The sequence below is a fragment of the Triturus cristatus genome, chromosome 1_2, assembly GCF_964204655.1.
Source record: "Triturus cristatus chromosome 1_2, aTriCri1.1, whole genome shotgun sequence".
Taxonomy (NCBI): Eukaryota; Metazoa; Chordata; class Amphibia; order Caudata; family Salamandridae; genus Triturus; species Triturus cristatus.
This window is the reverse complement of record NC_140580.1, coordinates 137,760,125-137,784,571: the sequence shown is the minus strand read 5'-3', so window position 1 is coordinate 137,784,571 and position 24,447 is coordinate 137,760,125. Positions and strand designations below refer to the sequence as shown.

At 45.0% G+C, this 24,447-nt stretch overlaps 1 protein-coding gene across 7 annotated transcripts in view; it reads right to left on the bottom strand.

The window, feature by feature from the left end:
- ABLIM1 (actin binding LIM protein 1) overlaps window positions 1–23,644 on the bottom strand; it is a 698,379-nt gene extending 674,735 nt beyond the window's left edge. For 4 of the 7 annotated variants that reach the window (XM_085603283.1, XM_085603288.1, XM_085603280.1 and 1 more), the window contains exon 1: window positions 23,521–23,642. In XM_085603283.1, the coding sequence (XP_085459409.1) occupies window positions 23,521–23,608 (88 nt within the window). In that variant the 5' untranslated portion in view covers window positions 23,609–23,642. Of the gene's footprint in view, window positions 1–23,520 lie in introns of all 7 variants that reach the window. The other 3 variants (XM_085603281.1, XM_085603282.1, XM_085603287.1) reach the window with 2 other exon arrangements.
- Between the last annotated feature and the right edge of the window lie 803 nt (window positions 23,645–24,447).

The window sequence follows — 24,447 nt, the reverse complement described above, 5'->3', positions numbered from 1 at the left end:
GGTTCTCTCCCTTCTTTTTTTCTCCCAGTTGGTTACGATGGTTCTAGCGCCGGGATGCCCCGTTGCCAGGGCAGCTGTTGCGCTTTACAAAACTGCTAACATAACATAACATAACATGAAGTAGTGAGTTGGTGATATCTGTGATTAAGCACTTTTAGTTTTTGTACCTTGAGGCCTGTGGGTCATCTAGTTTGTCATGTTAATATTTATGCTTTTATTCTAAGTGATAAATACTTGCAAGAACTTTAATTAATTGAGAAATAACTTTTTTTTAACCTTTGAAATCACAAATCTATGTGGTATCCTTAGGAGTAAGAAATGCACAGGGCTGCCATGCTGTTAACAGAATCACCAGGAGAACACACCGAGTCTGAAGCATCTTCCAGAGGCATGCACGGCATACACCATGCTAATCGAGGAGTGACCTTTAAATCCACACTCCAACAGAGATAATTACTTCTGATTCTGACAGAGGCACATGACAGCTTGACACGGGCTTACAAGAAACCAATGAGTTACGCTCCCTTTAAAACCGGGTAAGACCACGCATGTGAAATATTTACTGCGGATTTCAGCGACTTGGACAGAGCAATTTCCCATCCAGGATGGGAAGGGCAAACTGCAGACCAAATGGTGAAAAGCAGCCGCTGCTTCCAGCAGGAGGAGACTAAATCCTGAGGACGATTGGAAAGTGGACAGCACAATGTTGGACAAGCCAATGACTGCTGGGATAGGTTGATGGATGTGACCTTTCCAAACCACATCAGCAGAAGTGCTCTGTCTCAGATCAGCATGGCTTCTGGTTCTTTACATATTTTGGGCCCCTGTTCAGAGCAACTATGAAGTGTATTGCCTATTTTCTGCTAATTCAAGCCTGTATAAATCCACTTTTCTATTGATTTTGCATCCTAATAGTATAGATCCATGTTAATATTTATAGACAGTTTTACATCCATAGCTTTTGGGTGCATGCTATCTAATTTCTTTCGCCATACAAGGTGTGGTGCTGTGACTATATATATATATATTCACTGAAAAAACCATAGGTTTCACACATGTTATAGTTAGCGGAAATTTTACTGATAAAAAACCAATGAAATTCCCCCGTTATAGTTACTGTAGGCAACTATAACTCACGCGACCGCAATCCTCTGCTGATGCTAATACTGTATTTAGACACTTATTTGCCCATGTCTTCTTCCATACATTTTTAGCTATACATATATTACAAATATTTTTTTTTCATAAAGACACATATGTCATCAGCAGAAGATTGCGGTCGCGTGAGTTATAGTTGCCTGCACTAACTATAACGGGGGAATTTCATTGGTTTTTTATCAGTAAAATTTCCGCTAACTATAACATGTGTGAAACCTATGGTTTTTTCAGTGAATTTGCAAGGTTTTTTAAATGCTAATTCCTAACTATAACGTGTGTGAAACCTATGGTTTTTTCAGTGAATTTGTACGGTTTTTTAAATGCTAAGTTACTTTACGCCATTCGTGGCGTGCGCGCCCACTTAACGCAGTTCGTTCCGTGCGCGCACGGTGCGCTTCGCGCACCGCGCGCCCACTTTACGCAGTTAGTGCCGTGCACGCACGGTGGGCACGCGGTGCGATGACAAAGCAAGAAAGCACGTCAACAAATCTGTTTCTGCTTTCCTCCGTGACTATGGTATGGGTGCCATTTACCACAACAACTTGCGTTATGACATGCAAGACATTTATAGAGGAGATGGTGTGCACTTCAATGATGAAGGGAACAGAGTCTTCCTCTTGAACCTTAGACTCTGCATCGGTACTTACTTGTAGGTACCACTAAAAAATCATTTCATAAACACAACGGCTCTTTTTAGAGCCCCCTAATATCTAAACACTTAAATCTGAATTTCATTTATTTTTTTATTTTTTTTTCTACCGTACGCTTACCGTAAGCTTACCGTACGCGTACCCCGTGATTTTTTTTAAAATCAATAAATGTTTTCTTTGTACTTTACAGTCCTTCTTTGACCCCCTCACAAATGTAAGGGGGTCTGTAACTCTCCTCATTGCCCCCTTTTCTTGTTTTCACTCTTTTTTTTCTGAGTGAAACACACAAAATGGCGGCCGCCGCTTCCTGGTTTCGGCCGATTCGAATGTTTACTAAGATCTAACAGCCAATCAGAATCGCGCTCGCGCACTCCACCGTACGCTTACGGTAAGCGTACGGTAAGCGTACCGTAAGCGGGCTCAGATATATATATTGATTTAAAGGCTATTTTCTCAGAATCTACTGAACAGATTTACACCAAACCTACAAAAGGCACTTCCTTGACATAGGGACTACCTCTCTGCCAAATTTCTAGTAATTCTGTTCAGCCGTTCGGGCTGTAGCTCGTTCTAAAGGTCCTATGGAAAAATGCATGGGAAAAACGCGTTTTGGGACCCCCCTTTTATCTCAGCCCCCGCTTGACGTATCCCCCCGAGACTTTCAGGGTAGGAGCGGAGCGTAGCGCCCCACCTATTTTGAGAAATTCGCGAGGATTCATCGACCGGCGCCAAAGTTATTCAAAATAGAATGTTGCGGATTTCCTATGGAAAAGGGGTCCTAACTATAACTACCTACTGGCGACCGCCAGTAGGTAATATCAGCTTGTGCTTCTTATTTCAAGGAAAAAGAAGATGCCGCACTCATGGGTGAATTCATCCATTTATTTCAACACAAAAGCGGTAGAAGATGCCGCACTCACGGGTGAATTCATCCATTTATTTCAACACAAAATATATATATATATATATATATATATATATATATATATATATATATATATATATATTCTCTCAATGAAAAACACCAAACGCTCAAAATTAGTTATAGCTAGGAAAACTTAATTTATTATTTCTATACAAAACAATATTAAACTACACAAAATTGAGAAATTCAAAAGTTAGAGTTATGAGTTAGAGTTATAATGTGTGCCCCGCCCAAAACTTACTATAACTCACAGACCTCCATTCACAGTGTTGTAAACTCGGTAGCCAGGCTAAATTAACTATAATTCTCCCTGCTACCATGCACAGTGATCTCATAAATAATGTAATTTCAGATGTCATGAGGTTGCTATGAATGCCATGATTTGGCAAGGTATAAGTGATAAAATATGAAAGGATATGAACTGTGAGGGATTTGAACCTACAACCACCAGATTACAGGTAGATCCCAGCAAACATCTTACTTTATCATAACACAGCCTGGGGCACTGCCCGCTCCCATGTTATATACATACTTGATGTTTGCCATTTCAGAGCGCACCTCGGAAGAGTAATTCTTCACTAAGATGAAAGGGGCAAGTTTTAACTTAAAAAGAAAAGTATAAACTACAATTAAGTATGTTGCTCACAGCAAATAAAAGTATCTGAAAGAAAGTTTAGACACTAATGTAAAGGGTTGTCCGACAATTACAGAGTCATGTAGTGGGAGGGTTAAGCACTACCTTTGTTACATAACTATGAATTGTTACATAATTTCATAGGTGGTCCATCGGTTTCCTGAATTCGTTCAATTTTTTATTAATTATGCATTATAAAGCGGAAGAAACCAGCTAGTGGGTGTCTGGAGGTAATGAAACCAGGGCATGCCTATTCACAGCTATTCATGGCTAATTACAAGCTGTGAGAAGCTAGAGAGCCAGTTCAAATAATCCTAAATGAAGTTCGGACAAGGAAAAGGTGACTTTCTAAAAGTAAAATTTCCTTAACATTCATAAACCTCTAACTACTCCATTGAACTGAATGTTTAATAATTATTAAAAATAGTTATTTAATTATTTTTCTAGATGGTTCCATTCCAGAGATACATCATTAGTATTTTGATCTGGACTCAGATTTTCTACATAGCACAGCTAGACATGCAACAGTGAAAATAGCTTTTGGGTGCTATTCACTGTAATGACATGCCAACATTAGATTTCTACATGTCCTACTTTTAAATACTATGCAAATGCTTGTGGGCTACAATACCTAAACAGGGGGGATTTTTTAATATTTAAGCAGGATTTCAGTACCTGTCAAATGGGTTTCATTTTGACAGGACGAATTGTAGTTTTTACACCGCTACAGCCGCCAGGCTACAATGGAGGGCCTGAAGCCATATTTACACTCCCACTGTAGTGGATGGTACAATAGGTGCTAATGTCCTCTAGAGGCATTTTACTTCCAGTCCCTGGGTACATTTTCTACCATATACTAAGGACGTATCGGCCAGTTAAATACACCAATTAAGCGCATGCCCATTTGACCATGTTTAAAGGGGAACACACGCACTTGAGCAGCGGTTACCAGAGGTAAGGTGCACAGAGATCTAAAGCCAGTCAAAATATATTGTCCAGCAAAAGGCACCAAATCTGAGGGGACTATGCAGAAAAGGCGAATCTCTTACATATGGTATACTGGGAAATGCAACACCATTCTCCCCAATAAAGCATCTTACAAATCAACAAATCTGAGTCTCAGACCCACACATCCTCCCATATAAACACCCATACCATACCACCCTATAATATGATGTGTAGAAGGAACAGCACACAACCTCCTCCACCTATGAATGCAGCATTAATGTGGTGCGCCCTTTCATCCTGTGTTGGAAAGCATAGAAGACAAATTCCCCCACACCAAAACGAACTACATCCGGTCCCTCCTTCCAAGGGCAATAGTTCATTCACGACACCCTCCCCATGTCTTGCATTTTGAGTTCATGGTACCTATGCCTGGCACATACATGTGTTGCATTGCTCAAAACACCGAGCACCCCCACATGGTGTCAGTCTATCTCTGTCAGTGTTCCGTGCCTGCCACCCAATTGAAGGGATTATGGAGGGTGTAAAGTGTGAAGTAAATATCCAGAATGAGGCTGGACGTAGGGATGGAAACTCACTCGACAGAGAAGAACTACGTTCACTACCCTCACCACTATAACTTCATTTCTAAAACATTGCGCTCCGCCCAATGTGTTGGTCTGCACCTGGGCGTCAGATGCGGCCCTATGATGAAGCATGACACTGCAAAGTGTGTGAGGGCAGTATTAAAATAAGGGTGATCTTTTCCTCTTATAATATCTCTGAGTTTTGGATAGTGAAGGATAATTATATCTTTGTCACTGTCTTTTGTCCTGTATAAGGAGTCTTAATGAGCGTAGTTCTTCTCTGTCGAGTGAGTTTCCATGTATGATAGGGGATTCAGAGAAGGCTTTCTTTTCCCTGGTCTCTCTTTTTTGTGATATTGGACGTAGGAATGAACACGTCTGACTTATTTTTCGGACGCATGCAGCTGCGACTTACTACTCCCGGAAGCGTGTATAGAGTTACTACAAAGCAGCACCAGTGTTTATGAATGAAGGTCAGAGCAGAGGCTGCAAGGTCCATGTGCTCTGAGGCAGTGGTGTAGAGTGGGGGTGGGGGAGGGGCAGAGGTGGAATTGCCCCGGGAGCAAGATTTTAAGGGTCAGTCTTAGAGGTACAAACTTTTAAAAGAACAGTGGAAGGATACTTGCGCTGTCAACCCACGGTACACCTGCTCTGAGGAGTACTTACTCAGGAAGAGACAAATATATATAAAGAGAGGGGAGATTCAGCATTTAGCACTCCACGAGATGGGTAAAGGAATCATACATTGAGAGGATTGGCTTGAGTTATACTTAATCACGGGTGGTAATTGCATAGTACTCCAGTGCCATGGCTCTGCATAGAATCCGAGGACGAAGGAACATTCTCCTCCCGCTGCCTGTGCTTATGCTCTGTGCAGGAGGTGGGTTCCTAAACACCCCCCCCCCCTCCCCTTGCTGGTGTTTGTGGTCTCTAAACACGCGGCTCTACCGAGCCCCTGAGCTGTGCAGAAAAATGGGCGAACAAAGGCATCACTCACTGTAGTTCAGAAGGTCTTATTTAATATTTTTTCGATATTCTTGAAACTATTTTGGAAAATCTATTGTTTTTTTCTTATAAGACTTCTGACGATGCGCACAGCTCTTGGTGCAGCCCTACTGTGGTCCCGGTGCTGCTTAGGGCGGAAGATCCTATGCAGGACTCGCCCAGAGCACCATGTGGTGGGGTTCAGAGTCGGACTGCCCTACAGGGTAATCTAGCAGTACCGGAAGGGCTGACAAGTGAGGGGAGGGGGGGCAGTTTTTTTTGGGCTGTTCGTGGGCCAGTTTTATGGCTGAGAAAGCCGCTTTTGTTGATGATTTTCCTGATTCTATCACAAACGTTGCCTGCAGCAAGCACAAATGCATGCAGTCTCTCATACCTTGCAAAACACCCACACAGCGAGTAAGTTCACAACTGCCCCGGTTTGCAAATGAAGGGCCATTTTTTAATCTGACTCGCTTTTTATTTTGGTGCCTGGGCTTATTTTCTGTCCCAGTCTGACCCTGGTTCAGGTCATCTTGCTTTTGTACTCAAAGCCTGCCTATCAATTCAATTCATAATACTTTATTCGATTTTTATCACATAAAAATCGTAAAAGCATACATAAAAGTATATAAGAAATTACCAATTATTTTTTCACTGTTTCAAAACCATTTAAAAACATTTTCACAGATAACTTGATTTCTGTTAAAATATTAATACAATTGTAAAATATCTTGCACGTTTCATTGTTTCTATAGGCGGTGAGATCAGTATTCCAAAATTTAAGTTAAAAACATTATTAAAAAAATTCCAAAGATTTTCAATTGTTCCTATGAAGGATTAAAAAGTAGTTAAGCCCGCCTATCATTCACCGTTATGGCTCCAGGTGCTGAGACATTTCTGAGTTACTCTCATACCATCCCCGGTAAGTCAACGCACAGCCTAACACACCCTAAGCATGGTAATAACAGCTACAGTGCTGCAACCCAAGGCAGCATCTCATCCCATCTGGTATGTCAACATTGTCAACATAGGGTACTGCACAATGTCACTCTTTCACGTGAACTATGAAGACCCCGCCCAGTAAGGGCCACCCAGAGATGACTCTACGTTTCAGTTGCGTCAAAGGTACAGGGCTGGTTGTCTTAAAGAATATTGAGGTGAATCGCTGCATTAGGACTTTCAGGTTGAGAAGGAGAAAGCTCAGTGGTGAAAGCTGTGTGTGAGTGTTGAAGATCCAATACCTGAGAGAGCCACATCTCCAGCCAGGGGCCAGTAACTACAAATGATAACCCAAGTGAGAGTGCCGGGTGCTGCCTCGACTTGTAGCTATCTCTCTGGCAGGAACAGGAGGTTCTGCTGCCTTTCACAAACAAGAAAACCTGCAGTTCCTTGCGGATCACTACATCGGTGCTGAAGTAAGGTGTGATGGTGGTGTTTGGGATGTACCAGAAACACATCCACAAAAGGCACACGTTTCATTTGAGGATATTAGAATTCTCTTCTGATTTGCCTGGGTCTCTGCCAATTGATTCCTAACATTTGTCATATTACCCATCAATTTATGGCATATATGGGGCAGAACCTCAGGGGGGGCTCACTCTGCAGGTCGGAGAAGCTTTTTCCTAAGTAACAGAATGAGTTTCGTGCTTAGAGCAAGATATAGTATACTTTGGTGTGTAAGCGCTATATCTGAACTTTAAGCATCGTGACCCTTAGGAATTCTTTAACAGTCGTTCTATCACCCCGAACACCTCTAGTCAAAAGGTGTAGCAGGGAGCCACAATGCAAGGGTACATCCATTGAGACAGACAAGGGTGCATCATGTTCATTCAACTACAGGAGAAAACTTCCAATAAGTTGACTTACTTCTCGCTGACACCTGGAAGAGCATTTATTGTTTGAAAGTGGGCTTACCCATTTTACTGAACCAAAACGCGGAAGTCGATGCCCCTGAACCAATGACAGTGTGCAGTGATAACAATCCGCATAGTAACTGCGTGGGGCTACAAGTTCAGAACCCCGAAATACACAAGAACTCAGGTATTTTAAAGGTGTGTCTCTACTTCCCAAGTCCAAAGGGGCGGGGGCAATAGGCTCTCATCACCTGTTACATTTTGCAACAATTGTGAAGAAGCAAGCTCTAGGAAAGAGCTCTCTTTATTTTAAGGGACCATCTCTCGCTAGTAGGCAAGAAAGAAAACTACTACAGAGAGGTCAACGGCTCTCTATCCATCTTCGTCGAGTCAGTCACTCAGCTACTTACTTTTAATTTAGAAATACCTCAAACCAAGCCATCCCAATGTGTGACGTCAGGAAGGTTTTCTTTTCGCAGTCTGTATAGTGCTAAACGCAGACTATGACATCAGTGACTTCTCCTTGAGAAAGTGCTCCTCAGAGCACACCTCTCTAGTCACCGGCTCCATGGACCCTCTCTGGCCTTCATTCATCTATACAGGCGCTGCTCTGTATAGCAACTCTATGCACACTGCTGGGAGGAGACAGTCACAGCCGGGTGCAATTGTGCTACAGTATTTAGTCTACAGACCCCAGCACTCCAAAACCTATATGAAGTGGTAACATTAATTCTGATGGGATCACAGTTTGAGTCAGTGTTATCACTTGAGTGGCTTGCATGCTTCTTATGTCCAATGACCCGGGCTTCCTTCCAGCTTTGGAACTCTAGTACTCTGCTTAAATGAGTAATAGAATGCCAAGCTCTGCACATACCACGCCCCAGACCGGGAACACATGAAGGCACAGATATGAAGATATCTGTTGAATACCCGCTAGGTGGTCAAAGTATCGTCTGACATAAATATTGTGTCCTAAATATCATTAAAAAAATATCATCCCTGTGGGTTTAGATATTCGACTATTAATTTCAGCGGGGGATGAATAAACCACAGTGAAGTGGTCTATAGAGCTTGGGTGTTGAGGAGAGGCGGCGGTAGGAAGCGTGACTTGCGGAGTGTGTCATTACCTCCCTCTCGAGCTTAACATGACACACCATGTGAGTCAGCACAAACTGCTGCGGAAGGGTCCATCCAGGGACATGGATATGATTACAGCACAGTTTCTAATTAAAGCACCAGAACGAGGTCGTCGTTTACTGTTAACAAGTTTGCAGTCTAACCAGGTGTGCATTGGCTTTGTCAAGGTTCCTTGCTGCAAGCTCCGAAAAGGAAGTTTTAATGGACAGATTTTTGTAATCCACCCATACACACACTTAGTTAAACTCATTCTGATTGTTGCCTCTTTCCTTTTTAGTGAGGCGTTTCCATATGTGCGTTAGTTATTACAAATATGCCGGGGCGAAATTTTAACTATGCTGCAGCAATTGGAGTAATTTCAGAAATTATGCATTACTCTTGTGATGCGAAATTACAGACATTACGCAATTACTCCATCTTGAGTAATGCTGGATAATGCTTCTCACACAATTACACATAATTATGAGTAATTTAGCATTTGTTACGCTACATAAAATTACGCAAGTTACACCCACCCTAATTGGAATGTCTTGTAATTATTTCACCAGTCAAGTACATATGTTACACTCTATATATCATGGGAACCCTTTTCTTTTAGGGTAACTATTCATCCACCAACATGTTTTTAGCTTCATCTCTTTTTAATGCAATTTGTTCAAACTGAATTTCTCATGCCAGACATATTAAATTCCAACAAGTTAACTTAAAGAGTTGGCGACTGAAATGTATTTACTTTTCCTGAAATATGACAGACTTCATCAGCCCCTGCCGGCCTGTAGGAGGCATCGATTTCTCCTTAGTCCAATCTGCCTCTCACTGTTAGGATGTGCAATATGCATTTTTGTCTGTTTAGTACACACAATTAATCATTTAGGTTAACTAGATGTCTCAGTGTCACTGCAAAACTACATTTCCAATTGTGGTCTTTTAGTTCACATTCTAATGCATTATGGGTATTGCAGTCTTTTTATTTATTTACATAAAGCAAGCTAATTGGGCTAAGTTACCAGATAACAAAGTAACAAAGAATTATCAAAGGAAAGCCCAACCTGGAAACCTGGGTGCTGATGACCTTGTGCAAACACCCCACTGCAATCGAAACCCATAGTGCACTTACCAGACTCTTGTCGTGAGCCTTCGCAGAGGTAATAGTCGGCAGGGTTGAGGTAGGGCATCTGCTGCAGCATTGAGCTCTTGGGTATAAGGTAAAGGACCTCTGCGATGTCGCCATCTTCAATAATGGACATGCGCTTGACGGTTCTAGGCACAGACTTGGTTTTGCTAGATTGCACCACCTTGCTGCGCCCCGAGCCACATAGCCGCCCTAGGCTGCTCAGGCTGGGGAAGGACAGCATGGCTCGGCTCTGGAGCTATGGGTATTTTTCTTCGAGAAAGCACAGTAGCAGGCGCTATAATGGTAACTCTAGATGGAGAGTCACCAAATCTTTGGCTGAAAATTTTCAGATTTTTCAGCAAAAATGTGTATGTCTTCTAAACATTTTCCATTAAAAAATTATCCAGGCTTCAAAACCAATCAATAAAAGGTTAAACCATATTTCTTCTTTCCTCTCAAACCACTTGCAGCTTTCAGCTCTTCAGATGTTCAATGTAATTTGCCATATCTTTTCTCAAAACTCCATCAAGGAACTCCATGGCTTCCCTTTGCGAGAAAGAGAACAGGGTACCCAACTTGGGAGGGAAGATCCAAGGATGACTTCCCCTACTCTTACCGAAAGCTGAGCATCACTTAGCAACAGCTGACAACTTGGTTCCGTAGGTCTAACCAATCAGGAAAGTCCCCCGCACAACCCGTTCCCATTGGTTCTCCTCAGTAGCAACTCCTCTTAATGCTTTCCAAGCCCCTGCTTGTCACATAACCAGAACCCAGCTCACGTCCAAGCTACTGACCAATGATGGGCCGGGGATGCAGGTCTCACAAAGTATGTCTCAGCCTGCCAGTCACAAGGAACGCAAGGCTCCTCCCACAGGCCGGGCGTTGACCCGAGGAACGGCCGAGCAGGTTACATCGGCCATATCCGTCGCAGAAGCAGAAACATCCACGCCACTCAAAGTACTGACCAGCATTCGCCCCAAGTACAGCTCCTCTTAGGGGTTTCCCAGCCGCTGTATGTCACAAACGTGGCGCACTAGCTCTTCTTCCTCGATTGACAACGCGCAACGGCCCCCTCTTTGCAGTCGTCCCACGGCCATAATGTTTTCCAAGTCCGACCGCCTTGACCTTTCCGCCCGACACTGAGGGCCCGTCGTTCCCCCGTTCCCCTCAGTGGCTGCAGCTCCTCTGGTTTGCCAGTCTCTGTCTGGCCTAAAGGAGATTAAACAAGATATATTTGTGGCGATTATCTTCCTGGAGATTACGGACAGGCCCGGGTCACGTGACAAGAGACCGCAGCCATTGTAATCAGCTAATACTCACACAGACCCTCTCTCAGTCACCCTGGGCACCCCTCAAGGTGTGTCCGTGTTCTCCGTGGATTGCAATTAATAAAACGGCAGATTAATAACCCCTTCGCCTGCCAAATGTACTGTACACCAGTCGACAGTGTATGATAGCGGGCATCTGCAGAGGTAATCCTCCCGTGAAATGACCCCGCAGGAACGCACTGAACTCTGCAGGAAAACGTGTTCTCGTGATTGGGATGAATCTCAGGTGGGGTGACTGCAGGAGAGGAGCTGTCTCGAACTGTGTGGAATGGAATTGCTGGGATAGCACATGCTAGAATTTTCAACCAGCTATAAGGCACTGCTGTTCCCTGTTATGAAAAATCACTGGCAATCCTTGGCTCTACTTGAACTTGTTATACACTGACGGCTGCAGCAGGCTCGTTAGCCCACTGAGCAGATGTATTCGAATTTCATTGGAGCAGTATCAAAACAGAATTCAGCTCAGTGGGCTCAATAATTTGGGAACCCCCTGAAGCAGCATGTGGTGTTGTGTGCAAGTGTGTGCATGCGTGTGTTTGTTTGTGAGTTGGCGAGTAGTAACACCTTTAATTTAAAAGAGATACTTTCAGATACAACATGGCCATGCAAGGTCACCAGCTCTCACTCACTGTCACAGAAACTCACACACATTCAGGGTCACATATTAAGATGCAAACACACACACATACCCTCTCTCTCTCTCTCCCTCTCTCATGCATGCACATAGCATTTGGGAGAGTTTCTTCCACTTATCTTCATCTCTTTGCAGGGTCTGCTTCAGGTCCTCAGCGGCCGCGTGTTCCATGGACATTTTGGGCGGACATCAGTTTCCTCCCACATCCAGTACTGAAGCAGAATATGGAAAGCTGCCCCCTGCACAGAGCATACACAATGCCGACGTATAGCTCCAGCTCTCAGTTTCCTACCCTGCAGCTTCTTGCTTTTTCACCTCACCCTCTCCCAACTCATCCCAGGATGGAGTGAGATCAGTGAGGATCCTACTCACAACCCCACCCTTTGACCCTTGGACCTTCTGGGTGTGTCCAACCCCAGAGGTCAGGGCAGATCCTTTACCAGACCCCAAAGTCTGTCTGATGGCTGGCGCAGGTGCCTCCATGTACATGTGATAGTCGTCATCAGGTAGATTCAATGCACCGCAGACTGCGGTTTAACCCTCGTGCGCAGGGAGGTTCAGATTTTTAACATTATACTAAATGGTGAAGAACCGGGGTTTAACCCAGCGGCGTCAGGGGCACGCCTAAGATCTTCGAGTTCACCTGTCTTGGTATACAGAGACACGGAATACTTCTGGATGGCATCAGAGACCAAGTTTATTAGCTGCACCTAGTAACGGTGATCCTAGAAATACATCACGGTGTAAATTCTCAGGAGACTGCTCATTTTACTATGGCGAGACGTCTCCTTTTATACCCAATATTCACATTATAAATGTACACCCACTGCACAAAATTCTAGCCAATAAGGTACATTTTCAAACAAAGTGTCACATAACAAAAGCTCAATTTACAGTATCCCAACCCAAAAGTTAATTATTAGGAATGTCCCAAATTCAATCTCCACAAGCCGGACAAACCTATAATTGAAAGCATAACCCATGTAATGAAGAAACATAAAAAAAGAAACGGTAACAGATGCTGAACAAGATAAGACATGTACAATGAAACTAAAAGTTAACGATGTCCTGAACATTGATTGGCAATCTCAGACAAAGATCGATCAGGGAAATTGGCTTTGTGGGGTCAGTTTCAGGTGCAGAAGTCAGTTTCTTACAGTTCATTTCAGAGTCAAAAAGAAACCTAGTTAATGTATACATGAACTAAGACGGCCAGGCCACTTTATTCGCCAGGCTACCTTCACAGGCCTACGTGAGGGCAACACAAAATGGTGGCACAGAAGAAAATGGAGTCAGACTCGAGAATTACAGAACCTCAATGGGAATATTCGCCATGTAGAAGGCAAGGTCGGCAGAGCCATGACGCCCATATGTGCAAGCCGCCACCAGTGGCAGGACCTATAAGTGTGTACAGCGGGGACAGATCTGGGGGTAATATCAATAATCAATGGAGGGGGTGAGATGAGGAAAGAACAGACATATTGTGCATTATGGTCCAGATCCCCATGTCAGTACAGTGGAAGGTGAAAAAGCAAGGATTGTGTAGACCATTAAGGAGAGGAACAGGTGGACTTGGACAAAGCACAGACAGGGACACAACAAGAACCAAGGTGTTTGCAGGCATATTTTGAAAGAAAGCTACGTGCAAAGTAGTTAGGTGACTCTCCAGGGGCAGGGAGTTCTTCATTCTGAGACCAAAATCCTGAGAATACTTTGGTCAGCACTGTCTCTGAAAATGGGGAGTCTTCGGAAGCATCAAACAGGGATCACAGATGTCTTGAGACAGTCAGTCTCTCAGCTTCGTATGGAGGGGCACAGTTTGGAGGATGACGTGGACCAGGCTGGGGCTTGCTTGCTCTCACGTGAACCACTGAGAAGAGTATTTCATAGCACATTGAGGACTGAAGCAGAGCTTGTAATCAGCCACGGTAAATCGTTTTGATACCCTTCCTCAGCCTAAGCTGACACTAACCATTCTTAGCTATGGTTTTCGAATAGAGATGAAGGTTTGATCTTTTACCCAATGTGGAACACAGGATATAATGTTGATGATGAAAGCAGTAGTGATGTGAAGTCATGTGACGGAAGAGTACCCAGCACCAGGAACCCAGCACCAGGAACCCTGTCCATCCAGCCTCCCACAGGTACACGACCCCAGAACTCCAAGACCTGGACTCCAGATGCTGCAACAACGACTGCTGCCGTGCATCTCCTTGATCAACATTATGACTATTCACCTGCCGCCGTTGTCGCTTCACCTGCAACTCAAGACTAACCGCACGGAAACCCGTATCGCTCCTATGTCGCCCACCTCCACTGCCCCAGAACCACTTCATTGTGTCCTGCCGAATGCCCGATTCCTCTGCAAACATGCCACCAAAATATTAAGACACTATCACCTCCCTCGCCCTGACTTAATCTACATCATAGAGACTTGGCTCATCCCCTCCTCTACCCCAGACATAACCACCACAACACTCAGTGGCTACAGAGACCGCACCAACAAACACGGAGGAGACATCGCCATCATCCACAAAGAAACAATCCGCTGCACCACCTCCAAAGAAGACACAACACTATTCATGGAAAACTTAAACTTTCAGCTCCACACCGAAGGCAGAACGTCTATCAGAGGTACCCTCGGCTTCACACCACAGGTCCATGCCTCAGCATCTGCAATGTCATCTCAGACTTCATGGTCCCACTGGCTATCGGCTCCAAGCACTACATCTTCCTTGGCAACTTCAACTTCCACCTCGATGACCCCTCGGTCACTTCCTCCGTCAATCTCCTGGAATGCTTGAGCAATATCAGCCTCATCCAGCTAGTTACTGACCCCACACACAGTGCAGGACACATACTTGACCCGATCTTCACTGCCAGTGACAGTCAAATAAAGTCATGTTACAGAACTCACTTGGAGCGACCACGCAATTGTCCAGTTCACCATCGAAGGACCCCCAGGCACCGCCACCAGGCCCCCCAGCTCCTCCCTACGCAGCTGGAACAAGGTGACACAGACCCAATGGATGGATGCCCTTAGCAGCACACAGGCCGAGCCCACAATCAACCTGTCCAGAACTTCACTACCTGGATCACCAGCTGCACCAACAAAGTCACCCCCAACAAAGCAGCTAAGTCCCACGGATTCTTCAAACAAGCTAGCTAGTACACACAGGACTCAGGACAATGAGACCCTACAGGAAAAAACTGGGGAAAAGATGATGCGCCAGCAGAACCCCTCAGACCGAGCCACCTTCAAGTCAGCCCTCAACAAATACCACCAAAGCCTCAAATACGCAGAGAGAAATGTCCTAGTAAATTGCATCGAAGCAAGCACAAACCACATAAAGGAGCTATTCAGCCTCGTCTGAGAGTTCGCCTCTCCGGCAGCCACTGAGAACACTCCTCCCATCACAGGACCTCTGCAACACGCCAGCGAACTATTTCCACGACAAGGTCTCCACCATCTACAGGAACTTTGATCCCAAACCCACTCACCTTTCACAGCTTCCTCACTCTTATGTGTGCCACCCCGACCATCCTCTTACTGCATAGGAGATGGTCACCACACAGAACACCAAAGCCATCATGAACTACATCCACTCAGGAGCACCTACGGAGGCCTGTCCCTACCGCCTCTTCAACCTCGGAAGTAAGGAAATCAGCCACCAACTCACCACCATTCTCAACACATCCATCACCACAGCCACCTTCCTCGAAGTGTGGAAACATGCAGAAGTCAGACCCCTCCGCAAGAAACCCTCTGCCTACCCCACCGAAACCGAGAACTACTGCCTCATCTCACTGCTCCCTTTCCCCGCCAAACTTCTTGAGAAAGCTATCAACCGTCAGCTCACTGAACACCTGGAGAGAAACAACCTGCTGGAGGCCTCTCAATCCAGTTTCTGTACGAACCACAGTACAAAGACTTCCCTGATCACTGCCACCAACGACATTGGCACCCTCCTCGAAAAGGGAGTATAAGCGGTCCTGATCTTCTTCGACCTCTCCTCAGCATTCAACAGTGTATCCCACCACACACTCATCGAGAGACTTTACTACATCGGGATGCAGGGATACGCCCTCAAATGGATCACATCCTTCCTTGCTGGACGAACCCAGAGAGTCCGCCTATCACCCTATGCTTTGAAACCAAAGAGCACCATCTGTGGCATCCCTCAAGGATCATCCCTCCACTCCACCCTCTTTAACAAGTACATAATGCCCCAGAGTGACATTGTCAGAACCCATGACCTCAACATCACATTCTTCGCGGATGGTACTCGGCTCATCCTTTCTCAGCAGACCCCTCCACCACGAAGACCAATTTCCACAACTGCATGACAAATGTTGCTGACTGTATGAGGACCAACTGTATGAAGCTCAACACTGTCAAGAATGGAGTGCTGGTCTTCGAGAACAACACCTCCCCGTGGAATGACACCTAGTGGCCCACTGAACTCAGACCTACCCCCACACCTACAGAACAAGCCCACAACCTTAGCATCACCCTGGAAAGCAAATTCACCATGAAACGACAAATCAATGCAGTCTCATCCGCCTGCCTCCACACCCTTCAAATGCTTTGAAGGATCTTCAAATTGTTCCCCATCGGCACTAGGAAAACGGTCACTCAAGCTCTAGTCACCATCCGTCTAAACTACGAAAATGCACTGTATGCACAAACCACCACCCAACTCATCAGGACTCCATATGATATATAACGCAGAGGCCATATTCATCCTCATACTGCTCAAACGGACCCACATCACCCCCCATCCACTGGCTCCCCATCCAGAAAAGATGTCAATTCAAGATTCTGACACATACCTACAAAACCCTCCAATACCAAGGTCCAGCATAGATCAATCACTGCCTGAACTTCCACCAACCTGCCAGAGACGTCACTCTGCCTCCCTCTCCCTCGCACAGACACCTTGAGTCTGCCGGAGCTACAGTGGAGGCCATTCCTTCTCCTACCTCAACGCCAAGTCCTGGCATGGCCTCACCTCCCCCCACACCTCCGTACATCGCCCTCCCTGGCAGAATTTAGGAAGAGTCACAACATGGCTTTTCGACTGAGCCCTATGACTCAGCGCCTGGAGCTGAAGAGCTGTGCTATACAAATACAATTTGATTTGATATTTAAAGTTCATAGTCTCCAAAAAAACGCAAAACATTTTTTAAATAAAAGTAAGCAATTGCTTTTTAATATGCATGCGCAACAAACGTTAAGTAGAGAGTTTAAAAAAAGCAACGCCACAATAAAAACTATTTTTTAATAATAATTCAATAGCAGCATTTGAAAACCAAACTAATGATTTGTGGAGATATTTACAGGTAAGCTGACAAAGTGCTGAGAAGAGTATTTCCATAGATAAAGATAAAGATTTACTGAGGGATAAATATGTGTACATTTGCACACACCACGAAAACACCAACCGTCTGCCACTTGTAGCATCTGAAACAGGTCACAGTGGTGGTCTTTGTTAGATACTAAAATTGAGAAGCAATAGCAACAATACTCACAATCTTTCGGTTGTCAAGTTTGCCCAGTAAATTCTGTCTAGTCAATCAAGCCTTCTCTTGGACTCTCGTGTGCCAGTGTTAGCAATAATCATCTGACCTAATTACGTTTATATTTTCAAAAATATTCTGCCGATCTGCTGCTAAACCTCAAATTTAAGAAACGTTTGCCGAATTTATGGAGTTTTATAAGTGACTGAAACAAAATATTTTTAAGAAGCTTATCTTCTACCTTTTTTTGCTCGTCAGCATAGCTTCAGGAACTGCTTCGGTATCAAAGAACTCACCGAACTGTACATTAAAATGGACTCCTGCGATAAAAGATTCATCTTCCGCCCTGCAGTGCTTGGCAATAAAAAGATCCATCAACCACTAGCTTTTCTCCTGTAATAAATCATGAATCTCCTTTTGGCGCCAATTCAACATCAAGTAAATAGCTGTTGTGGCCATGCATAACAGGACAGATCAGACAGCATAAAATCCATGTCTAGTTCTTAAATCTTCATAAGAACATAACCATGAAAATCTATGTTGCGTGTGGACGAATATGTGAATCGATGGTTTATTTATTGATGAAACCTTGATTTCCCCGACGGGCTGGCTTTCTGCACCTAAAATTATGTGTAATACTGGGCAGATCCCTTTATCGCCCTATGCCAATTTCCGCTTTTTCTGCTAATAAAAGTAGTTACATACAAGTGATTTACAACATTAAGAGCTATGTAAGAACCTTGAGATCGCCATGTAAAGCAGGATACTATAGGATGTGAGGGAAATAAACCAGCTACTAATGATGTCACATTTCCCAGCAGGAACCAGCAGCTCAAGGAAGATTCTGGACTGACCTTGGACTTTCAACAGAAAACCATGAGTAAGAGTGGCATGGAAGGGAAGGGCAGGGCAGGATACCGGAAAACAAGCACAGGGAATCTGACAGAAAACCAGCTTCACGTTGGAAACCTAGACAAACCCTTGTGAGGTAATATTAGTAAAAGTTTCAATCCGACAGAAAGCAATGCAGATTGCGAAGGAGGCAGTAAGAGGAGGAAGGGCGCAGCCAGGGCTGCCACGGGTGCCAAATGTTAACAGTCGTCGTTGTAATGAGAGAACGGGTGGAAAACAAAGGTCGGAGGGAAATGCAATCATTCTCAACTACTAAGCTCTGAGAGTCTTGTCAGAGAAAAGGGATCGGCGCCCCCCGGCATTCGCAGAAGAGGCGAGAACTGGGCAGAACTGTAATCAAACAAATGTTGACGAACCCATAAAATGGGAGCTTCGCGAGGCCCTGAGGAACAAATTGCTGTCATGGCTGAGTGCCACACTGGTACTGGAAACTGCTGACGAGAGTAGCAGTTCCTGACCGGATGACAAAGACTACGTCACTGTAGGCGTGGCCACGGAAACCTTCGCAGTGCTTGTGCATTATTAGAAAACGGAGAAAGAAAGGTTTAACACTGAACGTAGCCTTGCACCGCACTAACCTACCCGTCCTTCGTATTTAAACCTTGTCCTGAATGAAGCCAGACATGTGTTTTAACCTGGCGGGGGGGTTTTGTCTCGCACTGGTTACGTCCCCTAATACTGCATCCCTTTCACCCACCTGTCTGCCCTTTGCTGCCATCCATTACATGAATAATTGGAATATTCCTCCCCCCTACTTAACTAAGGACATATTTGCTAGGACTGCTTTGGCGCTATGAACACTCACATCAAGTTCCTGCCCCCCCTCTGTTAGTTCTTTAAAAGTTGACCCCGTGGGTTTGGCAACACGTTTTTTAAAAATGTATAATGGTTGAACTGTTAGGTTACCGATCTCTTATATATATATATATATATATATATATATATATATATATATATATATATATATATATATATATATATATATATATATATTTTTTTTTTTTTTTTTTAGAAGCAAAAAGAAGGTAGCCGCACTCTTCCTGGGTGTAAATTCATAAGTTTAATGACCTTGTCTCAACCAACGCGTTTCGAACTCAACGGTTCCTGATCACGGTTTCTATATGTGTATGTGTATATATATATGTATTTATATACATATGTACACACGCACACACACTTTATACACACACACTCACTCTCTCTTCTAAGGAATTCAGAGGCAGTCACATTTTCAGCACCGGACAGCTCCCAGTAATGGCGGGCCCACATATTCAGTTGTTCCTGTCCGTGTGTGTAGATGCGATAGTTGTACGGGTGGGGCTGGTGTATGAACACTGTGGTTGGTGCCGTCTCTGCACACGGACATCTCCCTGCAGTATCAGGTGTTCACATACAGAGGAGCCGCCCAGTGCATGCCAGACATCCTGTGGTCAGAGAGCCTTGTGCAGGAGTGGGTGCGCCTCCATGTACTGGCGGCAGCAGCAGTTCGCTGTACAGATCTGTGGAAGGAGTGAGCCTGCTAGCTGCCCCACTGGCAGGCTCCTTCCCACATGCACAGGTACCGGCAGCTGCTGAGATCCATCCAGTACACCCTATAGCTGGAGGGCTTTCAGCACCAGACAGCTCCCTGGAGGCGCAGACGCAGAGAGAACTGCCCAGACAGAGACCCAAATGCAGAAGACGCGCTATCACCAATATTACTTGTGCTTTCATATTCTAGGCGCAAAGCCGCACTGTCTCAGTGAGCGCAAACATTTGATATCTGGGCAGAGGCGCTTTGCACTTAATTTGCCATCCATTAGCACTACAGTTGGACCTGGCTGGTTCAGTGCTGGGCAGGCTTTTCGATTCCATAATATGGGGCTGCTTTGTGCTTCCAATCTGTTCTTTATAGAGAGGGTTGTTCCGCCTCTTCCTTCGAGCGGCTGCAGCGTGCCTTCCAAGAACTGCCCTGCACGGTGGTCTGATTTGGATCACTTTATTCGCAAGCTCCTCACACCCTGAAATGCTTGTCCTTGGCCACTGTCCGGCTGAAGACCCTTCCTGGTGACCCTGCGCGCATCCTTAATCACAGTGGAAGCCCAGTGCTCCGCGGCGGTGGTGTGGCCTACAGGCAGGCGCGCAACACCCATTGGACTCACAGGGCTTCAGCCCCCCCCGTCGTGTGTGGCAGCCCGGGATGAGACACCTTCCCGGGCAAAAAAGCAGCCGCACCCGAGCACTTCACAGGTCTTTAAAAGACCATTTGCATGTTAATGAGGCCTTGCTGCTGTTTCACCCCTTCTAAAAGCCCCTGCAGCTCCACTCTGCCTATTGCTTAAAGTTCAGCCCCCCCCGAATTTTTTGCTCAGCCCGCCCCCCGAAATTTTTGCTCAGCCCCCCCCCACCCCCGAAATTTGGCTCTAGTTGCGCCTCTGCCTACAGGGGACGCTGCTGCTGGTTCAGCAAGACTCTCCTCCTTTCAACCTCAGCTTCGCTACTCAACTCAAACGTGCGATCCTGGGCAAATCACTTAATTCCCCTGGGCGTCTGTTATCTAATGTGTTAAAAGGTTGATACAGTCGGATATGGAATAAAAAAAAAAATCGACATTTTTTCTATCACAGAATGCTCAAATCTGACTCTCCAGACACAAAATGTTGCAGATGGATCATTTCTTAGTTTTTTGGTATTTACTGAGAAACAATTACATTTTTCTAACAAACTCTGTTCATAGTGACCCCCCCCCCAAAAAAAAAAAAAAAACAGTAGATATGGACAGTATTGGCTTGGGTGGTCTCAAAATGTCATTAGGTTGAATAATATTGGGGATGAGGAGTAACACGTGACTGTCCATATATATCACTTCCATACACGTGACTGTCCATATATATCACTTCCTTATGATACACACGTACATTACACATAACGCATGCAACATCCTCATGGTAAAGGTAGAAGGAGGCAGGTCGAGGTGAAAGCATCCATGCCACTCCAGATTTCACTCACATGCGGGGCCAGCTTTAGGGCGGTGCGACCGGTGCAGCTGCACCTGGCGCTGAGGTCAGGGAGGTGCTGCCTTTGAAATAATTTATATAAGCATCTGCTGCAGAGTTTTGTGTGTGTCCAGCAGTTTTCAGAAAGCAATAACAATGTCAAGCTAACTCTGGTGATTAATGTTCCTGTTGGAGAGAGATTGGAGTTTTGTCTACTGGCAGTTTTGACTCATCATAAAGTAGCACAGAGGGTTAATATGCCTGCTGCAAAGAATGTGTAAAATGCAGTTTACAAAACTGCATGTTACATTGATAGCTTGGTAGGTTACTGCTTTTGTCACAGAAATCATTTTGTTCATAAGTTACAAGCCTATTATTGCACAGTGACCAATGAACTGTCATCAAAGAGCTGCATGCAAACTGCATGGTATAGGTTGGAACGTTATGATTTTTTCCTAGTCTTTTATTATCTTAAGGTTGCTAAAAATGATATGTTTTAAATCCTGAGTTTACACTTCTCCAGAGCAAATGTTAATACGTGCTGTATGGATCGCGAATTGCTATTTAAATATGTTGCTGAATTTAAATTGTTTATGAGTAAGGAACACCAGCACGGTTATCATTCTAGTTCGTACTTGATGATCATCATAGGGAATGGTAAGTTCTCACTAACAAGAATAAAGGCAAATTTTAACTTAAAAAAATAAGTATAAATGACAAGTGCATTGCCCACAGAAAATAAAAGTATCTGACAGAAAGCTCATGAATTAATGGAAAGAGCTGCCAAACAATTACAGTCGCGTAGGGTGAGGGTTAAACACTAACACTGCTACTTAACTACATAGTTGCTCTGTGAGGTTTCCTGAATTTGTTACATTTTTCATCAAGTATGCATTATAAAGCGGAAGACGCCAGCTATGGCCAAAAGTCTGACAGATTATAGACATGCATGACTTCCTGTCCCAATATATCGCAAAAAGAGGAATAATTATTTCTAATGAAACCACCAGTGTCGGTAGTTGATGCCATCACATAGTATCTTCTCTTCCTCTCCAGTCTCAGTTGATGACCACAAACACCTTTGTTCTGCGGATGACCAGCTCCATCATTTCACACATTTAGACTCTTCCACGGGTAAGTAAAGAAATCCCCGGTCAACCTACTTATCTATGAGGAGAACAGTTGTGACTGGTGAGATCACTGCCCTTAATTCTGTCTCCCATCTCTCTAATTAAATCCATGACCCAGTTCTGAACTTCTTCTGATTCCCTAACATCCTCTACAGAGATTGAAGCGGTGTGGAAATAGAAACACAAAGTGAAGACCCCCTCCTGAAAGAGTGCTATATCATGAGGCAGTAAATGTCCACTTTTGCTCTTAGAAACCAGCTACCCCTCAAATTCACGTTGACTGGGTCTTTGCCTTTGACCCTGCATAGCGTTCTGCGCCTTTTGGCTTGGTTCGCACTAAATAACACATACATGCTCACAAAGTAGGAATAAAAGGTCATCGCTGCCCTAAAATGATGGCTGTAGACCCATCAATGTTTGCCACTTTAGTCAGACAGAGGGATCAGGGAAATGTGCAAAATCCATACTGGGTCCAAGAGCAGTGCTCAGTCTAATAAAAAGGGTTCTGCGGAGCCGCTAGCCATAAAGCTGGTGCAGAAAATTAAATCAATGTCGTCTGCTAAGTGGCCATTCCTGGCAGCAGTCTGGAGACGAGCATCCTTCAGACACCAGCGATCTCTGTTACATGCAGATCGCGACGCTTACGAGAAGGCGCCAAACCCTGCCGCAGACCAGCGCAACAAATGCAGACTAGCCTGTAGCGGCCACACCCTGCGCTCTCCACCCTCCAGTGGTGCAGGGACAACTGCACCACAGACTGTGCAGAGGCGTAGGCCAGGGCAGGAAAGATGATGGCTCTACTTGCTTTTAAAATTAAATTCCACTGCCCCCATCAATAGAGAATCCTAGCCCAACCCTAAGCAACGTCTCTTAAAATGTGGGTCAAGACAAGTCTATTTGCAAACTGCTGGATAGAGCTTTAAATCACAGGTAATCCACTCACCCTTATAGGGTTTTCAAGTCAACTAAAGCTGTGTGGCTGAATTGAGTAAAAAGTAGCATTTAGGAGTGACTGAAAATGTGAAATCTCTTACCGTTGACTCCAAAGCAGGCTGTTATCTTCTGCGCATACTGGCATAGGCCCTCGGGGGGCTCCTCCTCGGAGGGGCTGCGCTCCCCCATCCTTTCAGCACCAGTGACGGGCAGCCAAGCAGCCTCAGTGGCCGCAACTTGCTGGAAGAACCGACTAAAGTCACAGAGCTGCCCTGCTCCGCCGCCCCCCACCAGTTTATCGTTATTAATAATTCAGGCCCGACATGCAGACTGCTGAGCTCACAGAACGGCGCGAGGCCGGCGCAGAGACCAATTCATAATTAGTTTTCAATAGAATAAGAGGGAGCTCACGTTACATCTCCGAGGCTGCAGCCCCGCGGCGTCCAGGATGCAACAAGCTGCCCGCGTCTCTGCCTGGACAGGGGGCACATCAGTATGCGTGGCAGCGCCTTGGCTGGAGCCCTGCCATCTTGCTATTGCATTAACCGTTTTCATTGGTTGTCACCTTTAAGTGTATGTGTGGAACAATGTGATGGATTAGCCATCTCCCGGGGATCCGTGTCTCTCTTTAGTTTCTAAAGCCTGCCGGGCAGTCATTGTGATAACCCTCTGCTGAGGCTGACAGGGGCGGTTACCTGCCTGTCCAGCAATTAGGGGCCAGAAAACAATGTGAGGCTGCACAATCAGTGGAATGGCTACTAAAAATGTTATTGTCCAATAGACGTGTGCAATTATAAGTCTATTAATATATCATGATCATGCACTACCACGTGTCAGCTTTATGCCCCTAATCTGCCCTTACAGTCAGGACAGAAACTCTTGGAAAACAGGCAGCCACGTGACGGCCCTCTGCGCATGTCACTGCTTGCGTTCCAGTTCAGATAGAACATGTAGTAGGAACTGGACTGCTAATTTGGACGAGCCCAACACTTATTTTCATATGGTTGGTTCCCTTAACTAATGACACA